General features: G+C 39.9%; 1 protein-coding gene, 1 long non-coding RNA gene and 1 pseudogene across 2 annotated transcripts; 2 read left to right on the forward strand and 1 right to left on the reverse strand.

Moving 5' to 3' along the window:
* Positions 1–1183, forward strand: part of LOC138058267 (uncharacterized) — a 3366-nt pseudogene extending 2183 nt beyond the window's left edge.
* LOC138058272 (uncharacterized) lies at positions 894–1974 on the reverse strand. The gene is made up of 2 exons (XR_011133837.1): positions 1880–1974; positions 894–1541 (listed from the first exon to the last, which is right to left on the reverse strand). It is a non-coding gene; the product is annotated as an uncharacterized lncRNA (long non-coding RNA).
* Positions 1975–2346: 372 nt separating this feature from the next.
* LOC138058270 (dehydrogenase/reductase SDR family member 6-like) lies at positions 2347–12999 on the forward strand. The gene is made up of 2 exons (XM_068904189.1): positions 2347–3359; positions 12035–12999. The coding sequence occupies exons 1-2, from the start codon at positions 3065–3067 to the stop codon at positions 12484–12486; spliced, it is 747 nt and encodes a 248-aa protein (XP_068760290.1). The 5' UTR covers positions 2347–3064; the 3' UTR covers positions 12487–12999.
* Positions 13000–20000: the final 7001 nt, after the last annotated feature.

Consider the following 20000-nt stretch of genomic DNA (forward strand, 5'->3'; position numbering starts at 1 on the left):
AAGTTTACTGTGGTATTGTGAGTGGCTGTGTCAAAAGTTAGTGAAACCCCTGTGTCCAGAGTACATTATGTTTACAATGATTGTTCCTGTGGTTATAATTTTGTTTTGCTTCAGTGAAGAGCACTAGGACTCATATATCCTTTTGTATGAAGAACAGTTCAGGAAATGAGGATGACTTTCATGAAACCCTGTTAACAGTTGTTGATCATTACCAGGTAAAACAATCGATTTTAAAATTTAAAACAATGCACTTTATTGGAGTTGTGCATTCAGGGAAATTTTCCTTGGTTAAAAAAAGATACATTGTGTTTTTTTTTTGTTTTTTTCTACAGGATAACCATAATAAATGTAATGAAGGGTCAAGGTGCAAATCAGAGGGTTACATCATGAGCAAGAAGCTACTGACGGAGTCAAGGGCCATAGCAGCATACAAAAAAGCTATAATGGGAACATCTATATATCGACATGCCACTGACTACATGCGGGTAACTGATCATGGGTCATGATCCGAGACATTTTAGGACACTCTCTAACTTTATTGGAATAATTATTAATCATTCTATTACTTTTAGTGTAGGGAAACATAATTTCTGGATAGAGACCCTCCATACTGTCATGCTGATCTATGTCCCCAAGGGAATCCATTTTGGGGATAACACATACAAAATGCATGTGGAATTGGCTGTGCTTGATTGGGTAAGGGGGTAAAATCATGCTTAATATCATCCATAACAGCCTTATGATTAATATTATTATTCGGTAAAATCTTCTTACAGAATGAAAATGTGAATCGAGAGGTGTCATCCCTACAAATGTATCAGCATGCTCGACACCCCAACAGGCTTGCAGAGACCAGGGTGCTTGTGGAAAAAACATTTAACTTTAGAGAAGTCATCTGGTCGCAGTTTTTCAGACTAAATAATTAAATCAATTTTTTTGTGTATAATAATGGAAACTTATGTTATAAAACACTCTGATAAATTACATTAGAGTAACATTTGTAATTATCTTTTCTACCATTAGGTCTACTTTATTATAGCAAACATTGTAATTGAACGAATAGTGAACTTTATTATATCGAGTAAGTGTACATTATACATCTCCAGTCTCCCTGTTCTGTAACATAATTATTGTTGTGGATATGGTTATGCAATTTTGGAAATATAATATAGAGATTATGCTGTATGGTGAGGTGAAAAACTGTACTTTTCCCCAATCTCAATCCCTTTTATGCCCCATGTATGGGATCCCGAGAGGGTTAGGGAATCTCTCTCGTTCATTCTTGACGACGCATTTCGGCATTCTTTCCCGCACAGCGTCAATGCGGTCCCCAAGCTCCACTTTGCGAGCAAGGTATACCGGATCCTGCCATAGACCACATTTCTTTAGTGCCCTCCAGTAGGTCTTGTAATCCTTTCGTCTCCTCACGTGGTTCTGTACATGGGCTGCACGAAAGCCAAGATGTTCGCGACTGTCGGTAGTAATACAAGGAGTCTGCCGACAGTAGAGGCACATTGTGGAATCGATGTGTTGCCCTTCGTCTGCCGAAACAAGAAGACACGAGTGAACTGAATGGTAAGGATCGTTCAGTTTGTATTTTTCACCAGCACTCATTGCTTCCCTTAGAGCTTGTTACTCATAACTTGTTTAAAAAAATATATAATTGAAGACGAGTTGTACTGTTTCTTACTCGGAAGAAGATTACTTAGGTATCTTCCTTGTGAACGTGCTGCTTTCAGAAAAAGATCGCGGGTTTATTATTTACTTTCGGCACCCGTGTCCCGCAATGTTCACGGTTGTGAATATAACACATGAAATGATTGCCTAAGGAAATCGGGTCTAAAAACCCAATTTATCTTTAGTTTTTACCACTACTTACCCACGCCAAATCAATAATACAATTATACTTTTACACGAGTTACAACAACAATTTGCTCTGAGAAGTTGTGACCTTCATGTTTATTCCATGACCTGAATAACTAATTTGCATGTAAATGACGGCGAAACACAGCTTTCAGAGCCCTTTTGTCTTATATTGTATTCAAATTGAAGAGGGCGGAAAGGACAACAACATAACATAACATTGTTTTACCATACCATTTGGTTGGGAATTTTCGACACGCGCGGCTTCCACATTTTCTTCTTGTGCGGGCCTGCAGAAATTTTTGTCGAACGGTTCGGTCGGCGGTTGGAGCTCTGTTCGCGTTCGAGAACTCCACTTTGCCGTGGGCCTGTGCGTAACAATTTTCCCTTCACACTGAGCGAGAAATGCTCTGAACACTTCCATGTCGCTTTTCTTCACTTTTACGATAGTCTGAAAATAGGTAGGAATACACGCCGCCGTTCGTCTCAAACAGTTTTCAAACTTAGCGCCAAAAGATTTCAAAATACTATGAGATGAAATTTGAATTCGAAAACATGTACAAACCTCTACATACTCTTCCATTGTGACGAGGATTGTCTTGTTGCTGAAACTTAAAGCTAAATTTACAGAGCAAAAGAAATACAGAGGCAAATGGCTTCGAATGTAATCTTTATTTCCATTAGATCTCTTACAGGGGTCCGTATACCACGATGGTTGATTGACAACTGATCTTGAGGTACCTAAGGCACCCTCCCTTATATAGCGCGTCTTCGTATTTAAGAGCTACGACTTTTGCTTCTCCATTTGCAAACTGCTTCACAACGATGATGTTATATATAGCGGAAAATTTTCCCCCAGTAGCGCGCGCTCTCATTGGTTACTTCGAGGTCACATGACATCTAACAATTAAAACTCTTTTCCGCCCAAAGTCTCTGAGCGGGCAACAGTGCAAAATCTATGACGTCAGAGGGAGACTGTCTTTCACGCATTGGCCTGGTTAGCCACAGCAAGAAGTGTTGTTGAATCCGCCGGGTGCATTCCATCGTCTTACGAGAGGTCAGGAGGCCGACGACGACGACGACGACGACGACGACGACGACGACGAGAGGGGTAACAGTGCACTGTTACCCGCGAATGTTGACCGACGACCACCGTTGCTGTTGGGGTTAAACGTTTTTCTTTTTGAGTCACGAGATAATCATGGCGCCCGGAAGGTTGCAAGGAAAAGAAATTCTTGTAACTGCAGCAGCACAAGGAATAGGTCGGGCTGTGTGCGAAGCATTTGCTGAAGAAGGCGCTCATGTGCTCGGGACCGATATCAATGCCGAAAAGCTCGCAGAATTGGACGCAATCGAAGGAATACGAACGAAAGTTCTAAGTGTGACAGACTACGATGCGATTAAATCGCTAGCCAAAGAGTGTACAAAGTTGGACGTTCTTTTTAACTGCGCCGGGATAGTTCACAATGGAACCATCTTGGACTGTGAAGAGAAAGGTAAAGTTAATCGTAGTTCAATTTGTGAAATCAATATTGTTGTTTCTCAGGTTTTCATTCATCCTCGGAGACCCATTGGCAGATCGCGGAGGCAAGGGGTGAAAGAAAATGGCGACGAAGAAAAGCATCGTAGAGCGAGAAGAGCCCCTAAGGGCACGTGCTTACCGGACCAATTCCAAACAGTCAGGTAATTCTGAATTCTGATTGGTGCCTAGTGGTGCCAGAAATTCTTTGTGTTTTTCTGCCCTATCAGAAGTCAGCAGGCCGCGAAGTCGTTTCCTGTCTTTTTACTTGCATATTACTTGATCGCCATACTCGCCTGGTTCGTTCGGCAAGGGTTTGCTCGAGGGTTAGAAACGGTCGCAATCACAGCTCAAAATGTACAGGGAATCGTTCGGAATATCGGCGGAGAAATACGCTGGACCTTTGATATTTATTATTATTATTTATGCACGGTAAAATCATCAGCTAAGATTACAAACAATGCTAAAATCTAAATTACAAAAGGTAAAATTTTAAAATGATTACAATAAAATACAATTAAACTATATTAATCCTGAAGCTGCTTTCCATGAATGCCGTGCTTTATACTAAAATATGTCTTTAATCAGATTTTTGAAAAGCCCAAGAGACTCTGCTTGTCTCGCTTTGAGGGGTAAGCTATTCCAGACAGTAGCACCTCTATAGCTGAAGCTGTTTCTATAATAATTTGTCCGCGGAAACGGAACATTAAGCTTTCTTTCAGAGTCTCTTAAACAGATTCGCGGTTTGTAAATTTAGAACATAGATATTCCGGTGCTAGCCCCTGAAGACACTTATAGACCATTGTGGCCAGCGCAATTTGTTGCTGGCTAACTAGATTTTTCCAGCCTAAAATTTTGAATAGCTCGCTAGCATTTGCATCAAAATTAGAGAAGGTCAAAACTCTGGCTGCTCTATTTTGCAGTTTTTGTAATTTGTCATGTAACGTGATACCACAGTTTCCTCAGACGACATTGCAGTAGTCAAAGTGCGGTTGAAGTAAAGCGTGATAAATAGAGCGCAATGTCGTCTGAGGAACGAGATGCCTTATACGTTTGAGGGCTCCAATTCCAGAAGCTACTTTCTTTGTCAGTTTATCGACATGGCTACTCCAGTTAAGATTATTATCAATAAGCACGCCCAGGGATTTAGCAACAGAAACTTGAGTGATAGGAGCACCATTGATCTCGGGAATTGGAGGATTTGTGAGAGCATACAACCTCTGCCTTGATCCAATCAGCATAAATTCGGTTTTTGTCATGTTCAGGGTAAGTTTGTTTGCTATCAACCATTTTTTAACATTTTCTAGATCATGGTTAAGTCTTGATTCTATGTCGCCTGTATTTTCACCCGCATATGTTAGGTGGGTGTCATCTGCGTACATCCATGGCACACAATTCGTTAGACAGTTTGGCAGATCATTGATATATAGCAAAAGCAACAATGGACCCAAAATAGTCCCTTAAGGGACGCCGCAACTTAGTGAGCAAGTTTTAGAAAGTGATCCATTAATGGAACACTTTTGAGTGCGGTTGTCGAAATAGGACTTAAACCAGTTGTTAGAAATGCCATGTATGCCGTAATTATTTAATTTAGATAAAAGGATCTCGTGATTAACCGTATCGAAAGCTTTTTTTAGGTCTAGGAAAACAACAGCGTTTATTTTTACTCGGTCAATGTTGTAAGCCCAAGTATCCGTAGCCCCAAGTAGAGCCGTAACGGTGGAATGAATAGAGCGAAAACCAGATTGGCATTTACATATTACGTTATGCTTTGTCAGGTACGCATAGAATTGGTTATAAACTATTCTTTCGAACACTTTGGCTATAACCGGGATAACGGAAATTGGGCGGTAATTGTTTAGGTCATCACGTTCCCCTTGTTTGAATAGTGGAGTGACCCGTGCACACTTCCAGTCGTCTGGGAACACACCTACATTTAATGACTGATTGAAAATATAGCACAGCGGTTTGCAAATAAGATCCGCGCATTCACGAATAAGTCGAGAAGAAATTTTGTCAAGGCCGACTGCCTTTGATTTTTTCAGTTTATTCAGCAGTGAAAATACTTCATTTGTGGAGGTTGGGCGGAACTGAAACTCCTTATCCGTGCTAGTGAGATAATTCAGATAGCTGTTGCCATCTGAAGAAGGAGTATCACTAGCAAGTTTCGGGCCAATGGTAGCAAAATAACGATTAAATTCGGCGCTATTTCTGCTGGATCTGTTACTGATTGCTCATTTACATTCAGTTGTTTCACAGACGTTTCCACGAAATTTCGGGAAGACAGCTCATTGATGATCTGCCAGGTTTTGCGGGAATCACCCTTATGCTCGTTTAGCATATTTTGATAATAAACTTGCTTCGCTAGCCTAGCCGCACTATTGACTTTGTTCCGCTGTCTTTTAAAGTGAACCCAATCATTAGGATTTTTTGATCTAATTGCTCTGAGTTTCAAAATATCTCGATCGTGCATCTGTTTTTTAAGCTCAGAAGTAATCCATGGGGAACCCCGCGCGCGAACACGAGTGGTTCTCAATGGAGCGTGCTTGTTAACAATAGCCCAAAAGGATTCCTTCCATTCATTCCACATATCATTTGGATTGGAAGAATTGTTTATGTGATCCCAATCTTGAGATGCAACATCGCTACGAAATTTATCACGGTCAAAACTTCGAAAATTCCTATAGGTTATATTAGTGTGACCCTTACTCTGTCCATTAATGGCTAATTTTCGATAGACATAGACCATGCTGTGATCGCTAATGCCAATATGACGCACACCTGAGCATAACACTTTGTCAGGACAGTTAGTAAAAGTTAAATCAATCAATGTTGCAGAAGTTTCGGTTATTCTTGTTGGTTCTGTTATGAGTTGTTGAAGACCATAAACATCCGTGATAGTTAATAATTTGCATGTATCGCTATCAAACTGGGATGCGGCCATATTGCAATTTAGATCCCCTAAAAGGTAGAATTCAGTATTAAGGGAATCCAATTTCCCAATCAACTCTTCAAAAGGTGAAAATATACTAACAAGCGAATTAGGTGGTCTATACCACGTAGCAACAATAAATGATTTAGAGCAAGGTTTGCGTATTTCAATACAAAGGTTCTCAAGACTGCCCATGCAAAGATCGTTGCGCACCGAAAAGTTAATTGACTTTTTTACATAAAAGCAAACGCCCCCACCTCCTCCTCCACTTCCTTTCGCAGGTATCGTTACAGTAGCGTGTTTCCAAGTGTGCGAGATTTGGGTGATGTCCTCCGGCCGATTCACCTAAAATAGCAGTGATTAATTTTGACCTAACAATTATTTTAATTTTTGTTTATAATTTATGTAAACGATTTCCCACAATGTCTACAACATACAACACCTGGTATGTTTGCCGATGATACGTATATAGACCACTTTCATAAATGGCGACCGATTTGATATTCTATTGTATTTATGTTAATTGTACCTACTGGCCTCATTTTGGTTAACATATTCTTTTGAATTTTGCACATTGTAGCGAGGCTAGCAAGGGTTTTCAGTAATAAAACAAAAGAATATTTTATCGGGCCGCCATTATGAAAAAGGTCTATAACTATGGCTCATGAAGATATAGCCACAATTGAATGTTCCTTAAATAGTGATTTAGCTGCAGTACATGATTGGCTTAAGACAAAGAAATTAAGTTGCAATACCTCCAAAACTAGTTATATGACTATTGGTTCTCGGTAAAACTTGACAAAAGCTTAATTCATGAATTTAAAGATGGATGATTGGCCAATTGAACATGAACCAAGTCTACTAAAGGCGCTGGTACACTGAAATGTTTCGCGCCACTTGTCTCGCAATGTTTTGGTGACATTGTGTTGGCACAAGTTGCACGAAACATTTCACCGTGTACCATACCCTGCAACGGCCAAAATCGTTGCGAGACAAGTTGCAAGAGCCGTTGCCGAAAGTAAAATTAAGTTCTACTTTTCGCGGTGCAACTTGTCTCGCAACGCAGTGTAACAGCGCCTTAAGTCATTGGAGGTTCATATTGATGAAATGCAAACCTGGGATGATCAGATCAAACATATTTCATTTAAAGTCTCAAATGGCTCGCGAATGTTGTATTTAGCTAGAAAATTAACTGACAATCAAGAGACTCTTAAGACAATTTACTATTCACTTTTACAACCTTATTTTGATTATTGTGATGTTGTATGGAGTGACTGCTCCAAAACGTGTGCTCACAAATTACTCAAAAGTTACAAAATAGAGCGGCACGGATTATTACTAAGGCTGATTCACTCAATTCGATCATCAGCAGTGCTAAATTCGCTAGAGTGGTCTAACTTTAAATACATACATATTTAAGTATGTATGTATGTATTTACATTCTCTAGAGCGGTCTAACTTAGAAGAAAGAGAGAAAAGGCACTTGTTAGTCACGATGTTTAAAGTACTCAATAATAATTGTCTGACGTATCTTCAGGAGTATTTTCATAGAACCTCAGAAGTTCACAATTATAACTTGAGGGGTTCGAACTATGACTTCCAATTACCTCTACCTAAAACGAATTTTCTTAAACGTTCTTTCTCTTATCGAGGTGCAAATCCTTGGAACCAACTGTCAAGTCAAATACGTGAGATAAGGGATCTTGCAAGCTTTAAACGTGCGATATCCTGGGACACATTTTACATCGCTAGGGCACATTTTTACATGGCTTGTTTTGTATTAAAATATGGTAAATAGGGCTTTATAATTTTTAGCATTCATATTTTGTAATTCTTACACGGCATGTCTGAAAACCAGCTTGCCGAGCCATTTACTATGTTTTAAATAAAGCTGATTGATCGATTGAAATTCTTGTTTGCTATTTCATATTTCATACAAAAGTGTGCAGTGTTAAACAGTAATAACAACAGCAGAGTACTGAGGTTAATTTGGGAGACTTAATCAATGACTATTCAAGTAAAATCTAAAACAATGCCGAAAGGAATCTTCTGCAATAGTGAAATGAGTTTGGAGCGTGGTACGTAATATTCTGAGTTTGTACCTCTGCAAATATAAAATATTAAGCTTGATATTTCTCTTTACAGCAAAGATCCCAAAAATGTGACAACTTTTAATAATTAATTCACATTCTTTCAATATTTGTTATTAATTTATCAGCTTTATTGGACACATCAGAAAAAAATTATTATTTCCCACAGAAAGAAGTAAACAGCATACTCTTTCTATAGTTATACAAGTATGTACCTGGACACAGTTGAACAAAAATAATGATGATTATTATTATGACCCAGCACATGATGAGAAAGAACTATAAACTGAAGTAGAATTTGAAACATTTATGAAAAAGCTGAAAGATGAAAAAAATTCCACCAGATAATTTTTTGAAAGTTTACTTTAAGAATGCAAAATAACGCTTCTCACTTGTTTCCAAACAAATCAGGGAAGGACAGTGGACGAACTTTTGAGATGAACCTGACCAAATCTAACAAACGCTATTTCCGGTTGTATTCATCTTGATTCATTATCCTCTGGAACGGCTCAGTTGGCATGCATGCGTGGCATTAAGCCGGAGTGCTCGGCTGAACACCTGTTCTCATCCTCCTAAAGGACGAGGATATGGCATCTTCTCTAATAAGTTGAACTAAGTAATTTGCAATAAACTTGAAACTTGCTGGCAAATTTTATTTTTTAATACACTGTCAGTACAATAAAACATGTGTTTCTACATCTATATACAGTGTGTGTATGTATACATAATTATTGGAAATGTGAATACCTTGACGGATGTTCCTTTGCTTGAGTTTGGAAAGCAATGGCAACTTGATTTTGGCGTTTGGGTGCTTTCCTCGTGGTGATTTTTTAACTCACCAGGACAAAACATCACCGAAGATGGTGGAATTGGCTTAACTGGTACATTTTCAATGTGAATTCTATAACCTTTTGTCTTGTCAATGCAAAAAGCAGTTTGTGCATCCCCTTGGCTCGATGTCATAGGAGAAAGCGTATGTCTCCTTTTCAAAAAGTGGTTTGCTGAAATGGCAAATGACGACTTTTTTTTTCCCAGAATGATTCTACTCTTTTGTGACAAGTGTCGCACAATGCACGAGAAAGACCATCATCTGCCAGGACTTTTTGATCGAAAACTGTTCTTTTTGAAAATATTCTCAAAAATTTACCATGAAAGTTTTGCTTTCTCTTTTTACTAACAAAAAGAACACACTCGACAACAGTCGTCTACTGTTTCTTTCGGTTGGCTCATCGTGAACAATATCGTGAAGAGAACACGAGCTCGATAGCGTGGAATTTGTCGCGCATTGAAATAAAGTCGTGTAGCCTGCGAGCAGGCTCTCCGAGGGACTGGGGCTGGGCAGGAGATTGAATGAGACCTTAACCACTGAGCTACTGGAGACTCAAGGATGAAATGTGGGTATTTGACTCGAGCTGCATCACGCAGCCACAGGGTCAAATAACGACTGACAGCATAGCTCATAACTGCATCGCGCAGTCACATTGAGAGGCATCATTAAAATACAGTGTGGCCCAGTGGTTAGGGTGCTTGCCTTGAGATCCGGAGACCCCGGGTTCAAGACCCGTCCTGACCACTCGTCGAATTTTTTCCTGGTAGTCCCTGGTTCAACTTCCCAGTTGCACTTGTAAATAGCCAACTGGTTTGCCTCCGGCCAGTTGGGATTCTTAACAGTTGTTGTTGTTCTGTTCCGTCGTTTCGTTGTGTTTCATTGGCCCTGAAAAGCCCCTATGGGGAGCAGTCAATTAAGTTTGTATTGTATTGTATGTATTGTATTTCTGTGAACGATGCAGCCAACCAACCACCAAAGTGAGCGAATGTGAGACAATGATTAACATATATCAAATACACCTTGCATTTGAAGGTGTATTTGATATATGTTAATCATTGTCTCACATTCGCTAATTTTGACCTAACAATTATTTTCATTCTGCCCCCTTTTCCTGGTAGAGGTATTTCTAGATTTCTTGCATCAATTGTTGTGGCTGAAATGTTGCTAATCTCGACAAATTCTTGATCGCACGGACCACACTGGTATTTCGAGCACGCAGCACGACTTTTAGCCTGCGAGCAGGCCCTCCGAGGGAAAAGGGCTGGGGTAGAATGAGGTTAGGGTTAGGGTGAGGGTTAGGGTTAGGGTTAGGGTTAGAGCATCCGTACTAGATCTCGGAGGGTCGTGGGTTCGAATCCCATCTGGCGCTCTGATTTTTCCGAGTTCCCAGTGGGTTCATTTGTAACACCTTGTATTTGATATAGGTCAAAATTAATCACTGCTATTTTAGGTGAATCTGGGAGGACATCTTTAGACAAATGTCGCACACTTGAAAATACGCTACTGTAACGATTCCCGCGAAAGGTCCAGCTTATTTCTCCGCCGATATTCCGAACGATTCCCTGTACATTTTGTGCTGTGATTGCGACATTTCTAACCCTCGAGCAAACCCTTGCCGAACGAACCAGGCGAGTATGACGATCAAGTAATAACCATGTAAAAAGACACGAAACGACTTCACGGTTTGTTGACCTCTGATTGGGCAGAGAAACACAAGGAATACCTGGCACCAATCCTGCACCAATCAGAATTCAGAATTACCCGACTGTTTGGCACTGGTCTGGTGAGCACGTGTCCCCAGGGGCTCTTCTTCGTCGCCATTTTCTTTCGCTCCTTGCCTCCGCGATCTGCCCCAGGGTCTCCGAGGATGATTTTCATTCATCAACATATCATATCATATCATCTATCTTTATTTACCATCGGATTTTTAGAGTAGCTTGGTGTAGCTAATATCTCCGAGCATTTACCCTCCCAACCATGATACATCACAGAAGACAGACCACAACACTGGGAACTACATGACCTACTCTTTGCGACAAGTGTGTGGTTCTTTTACGTCCCACAGGATTATGAACATTGAAGGGTTGTGAGGCGGGACCTCAGGCTTATCGTCCTTATCCGAGAAGACTAGAGAGTCTAACCATTTGCAGGTGTAATTGCAAAGGAAGCACTTTCTCCTCAGTTATTTAAAGACCCTGAGTGTTGGTCTGGCCGGAGTTTAACTCAATACCTCCCGCGAGATAGCCCGGTGCTCAACCAACCAATATGGTTGTTGAGGAGCAGTTATGGTCAGAGTGACCACGCAATGGTATATCAGCTGTATAAAATACACATAGACTCTTAGTTGTCGGGGTGAAATAAATACTGGACTTGCGATCACGGCAGTAAAACTCCCCTAGATTCCCAAAACTTTCCAGAGAGACAGAATTTTACCACTATTTCATAGAGAGATGCAAAGTGGTGGTTGCTTCCTTAAAATTCAAGGGCAGGATGTACATTCTTAAAAGCAATAATTATTGTCCCCAAGTGCAACCTCAAAGATTCATTTTTGATAATTTCTAATTCAAAGCCTGAGCAAAAGCATTTAATTATTTTGCTTTTAAATTCAGATAGACTTAGAGGCCTTCAATGCACTGTATAAAATTATATAAAGTTATTATAAGTGTACATGTGTGACTTGGTAAGTTAAGATCAAAGTAAAATATTATTGCACAATTGCCCTTGCATCAGATTTCTCCTAACATGAAAACGTAATTTGCTATAGACTGGGTGTTGTTAATTTACATATTTTTTTATTATAGACTGGGACCATTCCTTCGACATTAATGTGAAGAGTATGTATCGTATGACTCGTGAGTTCCTTCCAGTTATGCTATCACAAAAAAGTGGAGTTGTCATCAACATGGCATCTTGTGCTTCAACCCTCCAAGGAGTACCAAATCGATTTGTGTACAGTGCAACAAAGGGAGCTGTTATTGCATTAACAAAAGCCCTTGCTGCAGATTTCACTTCCAGTGGTATCCGCACACATGCCATTTGCCCAGGCGCAGTCGATACTCCTTCGCTGAGAGATCGCATCAATAGTGCTCCGGATCCTGAGGAAGCTATGAAAAAGTTCCTTGCACGACAGAAACATGGTCGTCTTGGAACTCCACAGGAAATTGCTAAGTTAGCTGTGTTTCTTGCATCAGATGAGGCTCCTTACATGACAGGGTGTGAAGTCATTATTGACGGTGGATGGCTGTTGGGTTAGTTTAGGAATTATGTAATGCAGTGTTTTGTCCTCAGTCAAGCAAAATTTGTCTCACGTCTTTGTTATCCTTGATCAGCGATTAATAATTTAATTTTAGGAAAATATGTTATCTGTATTTTTTTTCTGTCATACTAGCATGATGAAAGCGCACAGTTCTCTGTTTATGAAAAACAAGACAAAGAACCCCTTTAAGTGTAAACAATGACTGTCTATTGCCAACAATTACATGTAGGCTTTGGGTTAATGTTAGTGTCAATATTAGGCGCAGATCAGTGTTAGAACTGTAGAATATTCTTTAAAAATGTAGGGCTACAAAATTTCAATCATAAGACGGTATATTTCATTATGGCTTGGAAAACTGTTTTTAAACACAAGCAGATTTTTTAGCATGCATTACAGTTCAATTAAGATTGGTATTACATTTGCCATATTTAACAGGTGCATATCTATCTTCTTATGTTTTAGACTGGAATAACTGATTAATGAAACTATAAGAAAGTGTAGCATTTTTTGTGTGAATTGTAATCTGCTGTTAGAGTTGTTGCCATTTGAACTTCTCCCTTACAGGTACAATATGGGTACCACTCCTGCTTTCTTAGGCTACAAGCAGTCCCCCTTTCGCCGCTTAAATCGGGGAGCGCAAACAAAAAGACAGATATGGGAATAAATGGCCACGCAAAAAATTCTGGACTCTAGGGAGTGAGTGCATGAGTCCAGATTTCACACGGCTATTTTTTTTCCGCATGTTTTCATTTCTGCCTCGCTCTCCATAAACTATTGACGGAAGAGAGAGTGGCCGTAGTCTACTGCTCTCTAAATATATCGTACCTTGGAGACATTGTAGTTAATATTGCAGTTTGTGATAAAAACATTTCTCTAATGAACAAGCCATACCTATTGAACGCCACCCTACCCTCAGCACCTCTTTTAACAGAAGGAGGTTAAAAAGTGATCTTGCTTTGAAACAAAGTAACAATAATTATTCCATGAATAAAAAACATAAAAAATGGGCGCGAAAGTCCTTAAGATAATTTCCAAGTTTTAGACTGGCTCGTTTTGCAGTGCTGTTCTGTTACCATGGCAACAATTTGACTCTCGCGGAAAAATGCCTTGCAATAGTATTAGACAGATATCAAAACATTCCCCTACGGAAATAATCGACAGTGTTGTAACCCTTTTCCATTGGAATCCCACTGTTACATGTGAAATTAACAAATCGAAAGTGGTTCAGCGTTGTCTGTACTCTTATCGACAATGATATTGGTCATCACAGTGGTTAAAATGTTGTGGACTCACGAGGCGTAGCCGAGAATTTTGACCAGTGTGATGACGAATATCGTTGTCGATAAGAGTACAGACAACGCTGAACCACCTTCTATTTGTTTTTTACCACCATATTCAACACTAAAGAAAGTGTTAATTCAGAGGGTGACCAAAATCATGACACACAGAAAGAGCAAGCCTTATCAATAACTTTCCAGCAATATGATTGGTTTATTTTCCAAAATGAGCGCTATTACATTGCGTGACAAATTGACGCGAGGAGCGTCGTCTAGACTCTTATCTACAACGGCAAATTAACCAATCAGATTGCGAGATTACAAGCAATTGTGGTAAAAAATCCTTTCGAGCCTCCTTATATAAACAATTTCCAATATACATATTCAAGGCACATGATCAGGAACATACAACTTCATTGTATTTGTGGAACGGCGTTTTTACAGATCAACTTATTACGTGGGATGCCCCCTGCGGGGCAGACCACGTTATAAAAAGGGGCCGTTTGTTTTTCTTCGTCAACCTCCGTTGTCGTTGAGAAAAGACAATGGAGGCAGAGAAGAGAGACCCTGGAAACGAGGTTGTATCCTCGTATCCACAAATTGTAACGTTTGTTATTATTGGCTAGTTTCTGTGAGGTCTGGAACGTGTAAATGTGTAGAAAATATAACGGCACATTTTAGTGGCCTCATGTATATAGTCTGCGTCATCCACAGGCCATGGTTATGGTCACTTTTTGTGTTCTCTTCGTTTGTTTCCCGAAATCGGAGGTACAGGAAAGAATTTCTACTGTCGATCACCTCTTTGCATACAGCCGGCGCCTCTGAAATTTCAATTGACCAATCAGCATTCAGCAGGCGGGAAAAACTGTACTGTATGACGTCACAGCAATTGTGTGCTGAAGCTGGCCGCATGTTGAATCTCTGACCGAGCTAAGAAGTGATGTCGGTTAGACAAGGGCTTGAAGACAGCGCAAGTTCTTTTGGAAGCGAAGGAAAGGTTCTGAATATGTGCTTGCAAAGTTCAATGAATTCGTTTTTCACAGTTTCTTTCCTGAATTCTCCTAATTTTTACTTGCACTTTTCGAAAATGAACTGGCTTGTTTGAACAATTTTTGCGATCTGCGGAAGGGCGAGTTTCACGAGTTCTTCAATGGTGAGCCCTCCTTTGAAAAGTTCTCGAAGTCTGGCTTTCCGGTAGTTGGCGCCTAAGTCCTCGTCCAGAAATATATCGGTGGCCTCCTTGCAGTTTAGCGACGGTTTTGGTTGGGGACGGTGATCGGTGAAAGTTCGGTAATGTTTATACAAATTACCGCTACAAGAGAATGAATGTTCCCACGAAAGGCTTTTAAATCGGGGAACTTTTTCTCTCTGGAGACCACATCGATAAGCCACAAAGGATTAAAAAAAAGAAAAATTACAACAGCTACAATAGTAACAAATTAAAAATTTGAAACATTTTTGGGTTTTAAGCTTTAAGTTTGGCGCCAAAACCTGGTCACCCGCGTCCGGCAACTCGCTGGTTTGTTTTCGCCAGAAAAGATTTTAGCTGTGAAATTATACACTAAATAGCTTGTTCTTCGCGGAACTTAACCCAGCAATCTCTAGCTATATAGGTCAAAACAATTTTAATATTGCCTTTATATTTGTTCAACTTGGGAAAAAATAAAGAAAAATACCCATGATCGGTTCGTTTCGAGCGGCATTTCTTGCAGCTAAACAAACTACGTCATTTAGGCACACATGAAACGTACCACTTACGGAGGACAGTCAAGTTTTGATTGCCGCGTGTACTGTGGGCGCAGCCGCCGTATGCAAGGCTGGTTTCGTTAACGGTTAAGTGTTGATTTCTATTTAAGCCATTAGTACCTGTTACAGCTTTCATATCGTCGTTGTAATTTGTTTCATGAAAGGTAATTGGTGTTTTGTACCCGGGGGGTGGGGGGTACTCCCTATAATGGCCTATACGGGGAGGCTCCGCCCGGAAGGGGTACTTTTTTCACGCGTCAGGTATATGAAAGGGTAGGGAAATCTGTCATTTAGGTATTTGAAAGGGCGTTTCATTAAAATATTTCAAACACACATACCTTATGACTGAGGGCTAGAAAGAGGATGCCGTGTTCTTAAGGAGGTTTGTGAAAGGGCTACTATTTTCCAGTGGAACGTAAAACAAGGGGTACCATTTGTCAATGGAAGGTATACGAAAGGGGTATCTTTTCTGCCAAAAATGGTACATAAAAGAGTAAGGGGTCGGACCTCGGAGCGTAGCCTCCCAATATTAATTTTTTTTTTTAGTACCTTCCCTCCCCTGGGGGTTTTGTATGGGTTTTTATCGGTCATGCAACGTGTCAAAACTAACGTAGTACTAATAGCAACAAATGATGCCCCGAAAACGTAGTTTGTAATTCCTTTTGAATTGGATAGAGTCTTCATATTAACTCACTGCCTTGCATAAGGAACCCGCGCCCGCAGTGCGCGCGGCAGTCAAAACTTTGCTATCCTCTGAATCCTTTGCCCTTTCACCGGAAAAGGTGCACTTCTGTGCGTAAACGACCTTGTTGTCGATCTACCCTGTGAAAAGGACGCCATCAAAGTCCTTTTTTGCGACTTTAACACAAAGAAATACATTATCAATACAGTTTTGACGACTTCTTACACTTTATTCGAAAATAATAGACTGAATTCGTCTCAAATTAGTTAGAAAAAAGCACAACAGCACAACAGCTGACGTTTGAATCGGCCCTTGCTGGCAACCCACTTTTTCGGCCTAAGTTTGTTGACAAAAAAGTTGCCACAAAATCTTTTAAGGACGTTCGCGCTAATTGTTTCTGCGCAACGTTACTGCGCAGGTAACGCGACTGTAATATGTCACGCATTACTTCGAGCATTAGTAAAGTTGAGGTTTAACTCTTGTTCTTAGGCCGTGGACGATAAGTCTTGCACAGCGTTGGATCAGAGAAGATCGTGATCAGTCAAAATTGATTTAAATATTTATGAAAGTCAAGTAGACTACTGCACGACTGATATTCGCGAGGTTTTATCAGTAGTGCGGTCCACTTGACTTTCATACAAATTTTCAAGCATCAGTTAAAATAACACGGCGACAAAAACGCCGAGGAAAAAATTCCAGGCCGGCAAAAGAATGGCACATTTATTTCCGAATCATCATGAAACTTTAAAGAGAAGTGAGCGGGAGGATGGAGAAGCTCTGGAAAAGGTAGCTGATCGAGTAGACTAGTGGCTGAAAGTTTGGAAAACTCGACGACGAACCGTTGCGTAAATTTAATGGGGCTGTTTCTTTTTAATGTTTTTATTACCCTACGAACTTAAGTTCAAAGTGAATGCATGTTTTTAAAGTTCTTTTCCTTTACTTTCGTGAAAATTGAGCAGTATTTTCGTCCTCGTCCGCTTGAATAGTGCGGACCTGCGTGGAAACAATCAGCGGTTGAATTTCACAAAAAAACACACTCCAGAGGATGAGCATGACGGCAATGTTGAGATATTATACAAAACACCAACCAAATGAAGATGACCCCTGCTTAAAACTTCGTTGCTATGCTCGAGAAAGGTTTTTTTTTTTGGTAAAAACCTTTCATCTCTTCAACGATCGATCCTCTATTGGGTTCCAGTCCTTGCCCGACAGGTCACGCAAAAGCGTGACAAACGAACTTTTCCAAGGGCTTTGCAAAATCACATCGATTTTACTCGTTCAGATCATCGGTGACCCCTATTTTTTTAATCATGAATCACTTACTTTACTTACTATCTACAAAATATGATGAAATGAAAAAATTCCCACCGCAAGAAGTTATCTTTTTGTAACATTTTCTTTCCTCGTGCCATCGAATTCCGGTAGTGGTTGCAACGGATAGAGCTTACGAAAACGCTCGTCGAGGATGAACTCTACTGTTTACCACATCCCTAGTGGCATAAAATTATCTAAAAATCTCACTCCTAAAAACCTATGCACGGAAACTTTCACTCCAACAGTTTATTTTTATGATTTTCGATGGATGCGCAGACGAGCCTACATCTTGCTATTATGACCGATTTCTCGAAATTAAGGCATTTTTCCACTGCCATTTTCTCCGAAACAAAGTCGGTGACCCCCATTTTTTTTTGCATTTTTGGAGTTAGTACTTTATGACCTAACTCTAGGCGAGAAATGAAGAAAATCTCACCGTAGGAAGATTTTGGCGCGAACGTCCTTAAATGGTTTTCTGGCCCTTTAATTTCGAACAATAGACGTAAAGTCGAATAGCACAATTTTTCCCGCTCACTGAATTCTGATTGGTCAATTTAAATTTCAGTAGCTCGCGGCGTATGCAAGTTGTTAAAATATTTCAATTTTTCAAAGTTAGAAATTCAGATTATTTTCGTAACTTCGCGAATTAATCGAAACCAAAACAAGATACATTCTTAAGCTTCAGGGGTGTCTTCCGTCAGTGAAACGGGTGTAGCGCTTTCCGATTATGCCGCAAATATCCCAACCCTTGAATTAAATGTGGGTACTGGAATATTTCATTTATTATTGAAGAAAATGCTATGATTTTCTTGTCAGAACACTATCGATAGCGCCAACTAAAACCTTTGAGCAACCGCGCAGAAAACGCTCTCATGGAAATTCCTTTAAACTGATTTGTTGCAAATAGGTTTGTCTACAGTAGCTACTGTCAAAATTTGATTGCAATCAAGCAAAGCGCCTTTGAGTTGTAATCTTTACATTGTGATATTTGCAAAAAGAATGTTTACGAAAACTGCGCCTCAAGAAAAGACTTTTGTATCAACCCCAACACCTTTCCCCATAATTGGCCAATCAGGGGACTGCACTTTTTTCCGGTCACAGCTGTCGATCTCTCTTAAAGGGGAACTGAGGGCAAAAAAAGAATCATCTTTTTATTTACACTTTAGACCATGCGCAATCTTGTTTTCAACCTTTTTTATGGCATATCCGTCGTTATCCCGCCTAAAAAAAAAGGTTTTTATTCTGATTTTGGGCCATCAGCATTGCGGCTCAGAATGGAGGAGTCAGCGGTCATTTTTGCAGCTTATGACGTATGATATTGAAGACGTGAGAGAACACCCTATATAGAAGCAGTGTTTAGATTGATGTTTGTCGTGAATATTGAGTCCGTGAAGAAACAGCAAAGCAACGAGGAAAATATCCATAGCAGCACTAGTGTTTAACTTGTTTTTCTTGATTACGAAATCTCTGTTCCCCATATTATACGTCACAGCAGTCTGCTGATTTAGTTTTTGAGCACGCACTGAACAAAAACAGGAAACGAGAATAAATAACTCCAGAAACTTAACTTTACTTATGTTAGGCTTTCCAAAAAAAATGTTGGAAAATTGCTGATTCTGGCCTTCAGTTCTACTTTAAGTTCTAGGGTTCCTCCAGCTTCATTGTGACTAATATTCTTCGGACTTTTCAAACATGTTTTTGGAGTGGATCGGCCTTCATGCTAAAGAGAAAAAAGACGCGCACATCGATCTCATCAAACACAGCAAACGCAAAAGCTGTCAATGGAAGCGCAATCTGGGTTGTGCATAATAACCATCGAAAACAGATGGTGACGGTGATATCAGAATGCGGGCTGGTTATGTGAATCGTTCACATAGTATTTTCCTTGTCATGTGAGAAGACTGAAGGAAATGCCCTTGGTCTTACTTCTTTGTCGCTACAAGTGTGTTTATTCTCGTTCGCTGGCAGTGTACTGTTAGAGCATGATTTAACACCTCGTGAAGTCCCATGATTTTTCTTCTGATGCGACGATAATTAATTCGCTGATATGCTTCGTCAGAGAAGTTTTGAAGGTCAGTTCTAATATTATGATTATTTGTCTTAATTCCGCTAACCTATGTTCCCCTTGTGGTTGGCTTGTGGGTTTTCATTTCTTAATACTTTCTTAAAATACGCTTTAATGCCCCAAAAAGTAAAATATGATGATTAGATATAAACACCTCAAACGTTTGCGAGGGAAGACAATTATTTGATTCCTATGAAAAGCGCTCAGATAGTCTACATATGCTGTCAATCAAAATGAACTTCTACTTCCGGCGAAAAAGTACTGAAATGTTTGATCTTTTTACATACTTTTTCTTCGATCGACAGGCGTGACTTTAACCTTTACTTAAAATAAAAACTATAAAACAATTCGGAAAATTTTCTCCCTTGAATTAAAGTGCCTCTTTACCCTACGTACTTTTCCCTTGACAAATGCAAATATCAACTGT

This window comes from Montipora capricornis, chromosome 7, assembly GCF_036669925.1.
Source record: "Montipora capricornis isolate CH-2021 chromosome 7, ASM3666992v2, whole genome shotgun sequence".
In the NCBI taxonomy this organism is placed as follows: domain Eukaryota; kingdom Metazoa; phylum Cnidaria; class Anthozoa; order Scleractinia; family Acroporidae; genus Montipora; species Montipora capricornis.

What these genes read in the sequence shown, in the direction of transcription:
- LOC138058270 (XM_068904189.1), top strand. Translation starts at nt 3,065, where the DNA reads ATGGCGCCCGGAAGGTTGCAAGGAAAAGAAATTCTTGTAACTGCAGCA. An exon ending in CTTGGACTGTGAAGAGAAAG is followed by an intron (nt 3,360 to 12,034) that starts GTAAAGTTAATC and finishes TTTTTATTATAG; the next exon opens with ACTGGGACCATTCCTTCGAC.